The sequence below is a fragment of the Oryzias latipes genome, chromosome 7 (assembly GCF_002234675.1).
Source record: "Oryzias latipes chromosome 7, ASM223467v1".
In the NCBI taxonomy this organism is placed as follows: domain Eukaryota; kingdom Metazoa; phylum Chordata; class Actinopteri; order Beloniformes; family Adrianichthyidae; genus Oryzias; species Oryzias latipes.
This window is the reverse complement of record NC_019865.2, coordinates 16,972,088-16,978,942: the sequence shown is the minus strand read 5'-3', so window position 1 is coordinate 16,978,942 and position 6,855 is coordinate 16,972,088. Positions and strand designations below refer to the sequence as shown.

Below are 6,855 nucleotides of genomic sequence, written 5' to 3'. Positions count from 1 at the left end.
GCGTAAATACTTGCTCTCTTCTTCTGAGTGAAAAGCGAGTTTAATAAGCGTAAAGTTGCGCAGCGCCACTTTGTGTGCAGGAGTATTTCTGTTTTACATTAAGTGCCATCTAACGTCAGGAAATGAAATGGCATGTTCGCTCGGCTCATCGTCAGCGAAAATCGCCCATGTGTGAACACAAAAGACGTGTTGAAAAACGCTGGCGAATAACGGCTGGGGAATATTCATCCCGGTGTGTACGGGCCTTAAGTCATGTAATTCTCCCATGTTTGGGCAACTTTGTTGTCTGTATGTCAACAAGCATCTGTGGACATAGCTATTTTGATTAAAATTGTGAGTAACTATCATATATTCAACAAACTTTTTAGTTTTTTGCGTTTCCTGAAAAATCTGAAAAAACGACTTAGGCAATTATTTTGAGAAGGTGTCGATGTGTAAAGAGACATTTCTATTTGAGGACAGTGGTTGTTTCTGGTATTATGTCTTTGCAGATTGTTTACGTGGCTCGCAATGCAAAGGACAACATGGTGTCCTTTTTCCACTTTGATCGCATGAACAATATTCAACCCGAGTCTGGGGAGTGGAGCTCCTTCTTCCAAAGATTCCTAGAGGGAAAAAGTAAGAAGGAAATGTAACAAAGCTATGGATATATAAGCACGTTCAACCCTGACTAACTCTTATTAATGGGTGTCCTCAGTGGTGTTTGGCTCTTGGCACGACCATGTGAACGGCTGGTGGAAGAAGAAAGAGACTTATTCCAATCTCCACTACATGTTCTTTGAAGATCTGGTTGAGGTAATGACTTCATAATTAGCTTTTTTGTTACTAAGACATCTCTGAAACTCTTCAGCTGGTTTAAATTAGTGCAAGGATAACATGTGAATCGTTTTTTTATTGTCTGTATTTTATATTTTTTAGGATACTGAAGGTGAAATAGCCAAACTTTGCTCCTTTCTTGGTTTATCTCCTTCAACTGAGGAGGTAGAAACACTCTCAAGTTCAGTGCAGTTTGATAACATGAAAAAGGACAAGATGGCCAACTATTCCACTCTCCCAGTTATGGATCAGAAGATTTCCCCTTTTATGAGAAAAGGTCTGATGTACAAGAATTAAAGAATCACATTTCTTTGACTGCCCATATTCACTAAACCGACTGTGCTGGTTGTCTATTACTCTGCAGGAAAGGTTGGTGACTGGAAGAACCACTTCACTGTGGCTCAGAATGAAGCATTCGATGAAGATTACAAGAAAAAGACGACGGATCCCACGTTGAAGTTCCGCACAGAAGTCTGACAAACTCACTGTGTGTTCCAAGATGTGTCTAGTCCTGCAGTGACTCGGGTTTCTATATTAAAAGGTTTACTATAATTTAATGTGATAAATGAAATGTTTTAATTTCTAGTAATAGTTACTGCTTTTGTCAAAATGTCAGACAAGGCTTTTAGTTTTGTTTTCGTCAAGACATGTCATATACCTTTTAAACCGGATATAAATGATTTTATACTTTTAAAGAATTAAATATTTGTTGTTGCAATTTTATCAGCTTGAGTTAAGTGTCTGAGTGTATTTTTTACATTTTATTCGCATGAGACAAAAATCTTTATTAGAAGAGCTGTGCAGGAACAGGACTCGCTCCTTCCTGGGACTTTCTCCCTCCTCATAGTCAAAGAAACAAGTCATGGAAAAAGCTCCATTTGACAACATGTAAAACAACAAGATGGCCAATGATTCAGCTGATGCAGTCCTGGATTTTAAGATTTCTCCTTTCTTGCGCAAAGGTTTGCGAAACTTGGTCGTAGTTTTTGTTTACAAAAGTTCAAGTGACTTCAACACATAATTGTGTTAACACAAGTCATGTGTTAATGAGACTTCCAAATGTATTATTTGTGTTGGTCCCAGTGTACTTAAGGTTAAGACTTAAAAGTTTTGTTTAACCTTATATACTTCTTCTTTGGAAAAGAATCTTAGGACTTTTCCTAACAACCCAGTGTTTAAAGGAGTTTCGATGTAGAAAAGCCGTGTTAAATAAGTAAGCGTGTTTGATTTGCATTCATAGTCACTGCAGTCCACGCTTTGTTTTCAGAGGTCAATAATTTCACTGCTGGCACTGATAGAATCGTCGTGTCGACTGACTTCCAGGTAACTCCGGGAACCCACTGACCTCCCGGATTTCCCTCACGCCCTTCAGAGTCTGGAGTAATAAAGGGTCGAGTGTCATCCTCGCACAGATGCCCTGTCGACTGCCTCACAAAAATAGTTGCTCTAATTTGTTTTTGAATGTGAGCAACTGTAAATGAGCCAAATATAAATGGGGACACACACATGCCTATAGTGTAATACACATTTAGTGACTTAGTGTGTCACACATAAGCCAAAATACTCTGAAAAGATTATCTTCCTTAACACAAATCCAGCTAACAAGAATGACTTTTTATCATAAGAAGAGTATTTGTTTGCATTTACATTTAGAAAGAAAAAAAGCTTTAGGTTAGGACATGTGATGCTGTATTTTGGACATTCAGACTCAAACCAGATCCACTGGAAAACAACTGTGAGGTTTTAAAAGGTGGGTGGGAGTCTGTAGTAATAGATTTGACACAAGAAATGTGTTGAGGACTCTTTTGCAGCCATAACTCATGAAAGCCTCCCGATACTGCATTCACAAACACAGCTGAATGTTGCCTTTTATAGCAGTTAGGTTAGCTGTTTGCAATCGCAACCAGCGTTCTTCTGCTTTTGTGTTTTGGTTGGATCTGAAAGGAAACAAATCATACATTTATTCACTATCTTTGCGGAGCATCTTGACTAGAGTTGAGATTTTCCACTAACTGCAGCTGCTACTATGCTAGTTTTATGTGTCAGAGAATAAAATGGATGTGAAAGTCCTGTCCCTTTGGGTCACCCTTTCAAAGTGGGGTCATTGAATCTGGCTGAACCTGAAAATCTGATTTAGAGCCTGTTAAGAGCCGCCTTTCAAATATAGTACAGACCAAAAGTTTTGACACACCTTCTCATTCAAAGAGTTTTGCATTCAAAAATGCATATAAAGTTCCTCCTATTCTGTGACCTGATAACACAGGAAATATTTAGAGTGGCCTATGAGGGCTGGAATTGGACACCTGGGACGGAACCTATGCTGACAATAAAGTTACGCAACAAGAAGAGAGGAGGGGATTTTGGAAACATAACAGGAAGAGAAGCCAGAGGAACAAAAAGCAGCAGAATGTCTCTCAATCTCGAGAAGGTATGTTGGAATGTCACAAAAATAAGAAACAGCTTTCTTCTTCAGTTTCAAAGTTTGGTTTTCAATGTATTTTAGCATTAAAAAAAATAATGCTGGGTTGAGATGACATCTTATGTATGCAAGAACTTGCTGCAAGCTTTCAATAACTCTTGCAAACAGATGGAGTTGGCAGTTTCCCCATTTACTCTTTGAGTAATGGCGTTGCCTCTTGAAAGAGGCCTTTGACTTCCTCTTTGAATTCAGGCAAAGGAAATTTAGACTTTTATTTAGATAAATTTACTTAAAAAATCTGCCCAGGTCTTAATGATTTTAAAGGTCAGAACTGAGTGCTTTTGATTGCTATTTACTTGTATGTCAGCCAAATCTTGCAGTTAGGTTTATTTTGTTTTGATTTCTTTTTCTCTTTCATGTTTTTGGTAGATGGATTTACCTCCTCGGTCAAAGCTGTTTGACTTCCATGGAGTCTCAATGATTCCTTGTTTTACAGACAACTGGGAGAACTATCAGAATTTTCAGGCAAGACCCGATGACATACTCATTGCAACATATCCAAAGGCAGGTTAGTGTTCTGGATATTTTAAGTAAATATTTACAGGTGTACAGAAGAGATGTAATTCACATCCTTCTCTGGCTCTAGGGACTACATGGGTCTCATACATTCTTGATTTGCTCTACTTTCGTGAGTCACTTGAGGATCGTCTGACCACCATCCCAATCTATGAAAGAGTGCCTTTTCTGGAAATCTGCATCCCGGGTTTGTTTTCAGGTAGAAAAATCAAGCAAAACTGGAACCTTTGAATGTCAAATAACACCACATTCTAGTCTAAATTTAGGAACTTTCTGACGTAAAGTCAAAAAACTTAAAGGCCTACTCCTCTATAAATTATGTTTTAGGTGCTTGTAATGTGTTCCTGATATTGGAGGACAAAGATAAAGAAAATTAAGCTTTCTGGGTAATTTTTTACTGAAATCATTGTGAATCAGGAGCAGACTAAAAAATGCTGTGAAAAAGCCTGTAGCAGTGAAGTAGGTGCCACAAGCAGCGTGCCACAAGCTCCCTGCTCAGCTCCATTGCGACATATTTAGTTGCAGACTACTAGATCCTCGTACGTCTTTGTTTTCCTTGTTCGAGCTGGCATCTGGCTCAAGACTGTATAGCTCCAATTTGCATTTTTGTTGCAACGGTCATGTTGGGATGGGGTTGTGGGGCTGTGAGCTATCAGTAGAAAATGTAAAGTCGGGCTTACTCCACGCCAACAGTTCCACCCAGTGGAGTCAAATTTCTGAAGAATTACTGCCGCTCCACAGAAACTATGTCTCAGAAAATGACACAGTTGTTTTTTTATTTTGCCTAAAATGGCATAATCATAATTAAAAGATGCTGGAGAGCTTTTATAATAGATTTAAAGATATTCAGAGTAGGGCTTTAATATATTATATCATAACTATTTGCTGATGGAACATTAAACCAAGTAAGAACACACACTGAGCTAACAGTGTTGGTAGGCTTTGCAACCTAACTTAACCGGTCTATGGGTCTCTTCAGTCACTATAAAGGTTTTAATGACTTGATCCTGTTCATATTATCCACATCCTATTTTGTATTTTTTCTTTCTTTTTTTAAATTAGTATAAACTTGTAAAATTCTTGTTTTGTATTATTTTGAGTTTCTAAAGATCATTTGTCTCATACTTTCAAATCATTTCTTTTTAAATAATTGTTAGGATTGTTTACTTGTTTTCTTTGTGTTGTACATACAGGCAAAGACCTGGTAGATAATCTCACCACATCCCCAAGGCTCATAAAAACTCATCTTCCAGTCCAGTTTGTTCCAAAATCTTTCTGGGAGCAAAATTGTCGGGTAAAGCACCTTCCACCTATATAGCCTGTATGTGAGTGCATGGTCATAAGAAGCTGAAATCCTGTGTCGAGAGCGATTAAACACAATACATTTTTATCCAGAAGCTTTTATTCCGAAAATGTTGGGGTCTTGTTTTTATTTTGCAGATTGTGTACATGGCTCGCAATGCAAAGGACAACATGGTGTCCTTTTTCCACTTTGATCGCATGAACAAGGTTGAACCAGATCCTGGGGAGTGGAGCTCCTTCTTCCAAAGATTTTTGGACGGAAAAAGTATGTTTGAATTGGGATTGACGTAACCTTCAGCATTTTTGAACATAATTGTAGTCACACTAGTTGATTTCCTCAGTGGTGTTTGGCTCTTGGTACGACCATGTGAACAACTGGTGGAAGAAGAAAGAGTCTTATTCCAATCTCCACTACATGTTCTTTGAGGATTTGGTTGAGGTAAGGGGCTTTTGTTGAGATGTTTTGGATCAGAACGTTTCTTAAACTCTCCTTTCATAGCAAAGACAATATCTGAGTCTGTTTTTTTTAAACCAGAACACTGGACATGAAATAGAGAAACTTTGCTCTTTCCTTGGCTTATCTCCTTCAGCTGAAGAGGTAGAAAGACTCTCAAGTTCAGTGCAGTTTGATAACATGAAAAAGGACAAGATGGCCAACTATTCCACCGCCCCAGTCATGGATTTCAAGATTTCTCCTTTCATGAGAAAAGGTTTGCTGAACAATTGTTTGATACAAGAAAAGACTTGAACCTTCAATTAAAACGAAAAAGTCTCAACTGTTGTTACTCTGCAGGAAAGGTTGGTGACTGGAAGAACCACTTCACTGTGGCTCAGAATGAAGCATTTGATGAAGATTACAAAAAAAAGATGACGGATCCCACGCTGCAGTTCCGCACAGAAGTCTGACAAACTCACTGTGTGTTCCAAGATGAGTCTAGTCCTGCAGTGACACAGTTTTCTATATCAAAAGGTTTACTATAATTTAATGTGATAAATGAAATGTTTTAGGTTCTAGTAATAGTTACTGCTTTTGTCAAAATGTCAGACAAGGCTTTTAGTTTTGTTTTTGTCAAGACATGTCATATACCTTTTAAACTGGACATAAATGATTTTATACTTTTAAGGATTTTAATTTTTTTTGTTGCCAGATTGAGTTAAGTGTCTGAGTGTATGTTTTACATTGTATTCCCATGAGACAAAAGTCTTTATTAGAAGAGCTGTGATGAAACAGGACTTAACAATCAAATTAATCAAAAATGTAATATTCTCAATTTTATTTCAACTTTTGTTTCCATCCTTTCAGACTCTTGCTCTGTTAAGTCATTGCAATCACACATTGGAGTTCTCCAGAGCAACAAACGTCTCATTAGTGTAGTTACTTTGGCTGGTCTGCTCACCAGCCCATCCCTGAAATGCATTGGACACATAGAGTCTGGTTATGTTATCCTGACACGCGCAGTGCTTTCCTAAAACTAGAAAAATAACTTTAATCCCAAAAAGTCAATTTAGCATAAAATCTCAACTGTGTTACATGAGAACACTTCCCATTAGTATCTGTTCATCAAAACTGGCATGTCATCAAATTATTCACAAAGATCATTATTTTTATAAGATAATTGAAATGATTTTTCTTTGCTGTGTCAATGCCAGAACGTCATCTTGACAATAGAGTGAAATAAATTGATGAAGAGATCCCGCAAACTCCAAAGAAAGAACTTGTAGCAGTGCATCCTTCCTGTGAG

The 6,855-nt window shown here is 37.8% G+C and overlaps 2 protein-coding genes across 3 annotated transcripts in view; both read left to right on the top strand.

The window, feature by feature from the left end:
• The window catches only part of LOC101170268 (cytosolic sulfotransferase 2), a 4,713-nt gene extending 3,165 nt beyond the window's left edge, over nt 1-1,548 (top strand). The window contains 4 exon segments of the mRNA XM_023956688.1: nt 422-618; nt 698-795; nt 919-1,093; nt 1,181-1,548. Coding sequence (XP_023812456.1) covers nt 422-618; nt 698-795; nt 919-1,093; nt 1,181-1,293 — 583 coding nt within the window. The 3' untranslated portion in view covers nt 1,294-1,548.
• Nucleotides 1,549-3,119: 1,571 nt separating this feature from the next.
• LOC100125514 (cytosolic sulfotransferase 1) lies at nt 3,120-6,817 on the top strand. Of its 2 annotated transcripts, XM_011477262.3 has the most exons (8): nt 3,120-3,244; nt 3,665-3,803; nt 3,882-4,010; nt 5,005-5,105; nt 5,252-5,378; nt 5,455-5,552; nt 5,649-5,823; nt 5,907-6,817. In XM_011477262.3, exons 1-8 carry the CDS (start codon nt 3,134-3,136, stop codon nt 6,017-6,019), a joined length of 993 nt encoding a protein of 330 aa, XP_011475564.2. In that variant the 5' UTR covers nt 3,120-3,133; the 3' UTR covers nt 6,020-6,817. The 2 variants fall into 2 exon arrangements, with proteins under 2 accessions (XP_011475564.2, XP_023812455.1); XM_023956687.1 differs by lacking the exon at nt 5,455-5,552 and having other exon boundaries at nt 5,704-5,823.
• The last annotated feature ends 38 nt before the right edge of the window (nt 6,818-6,855 follow it).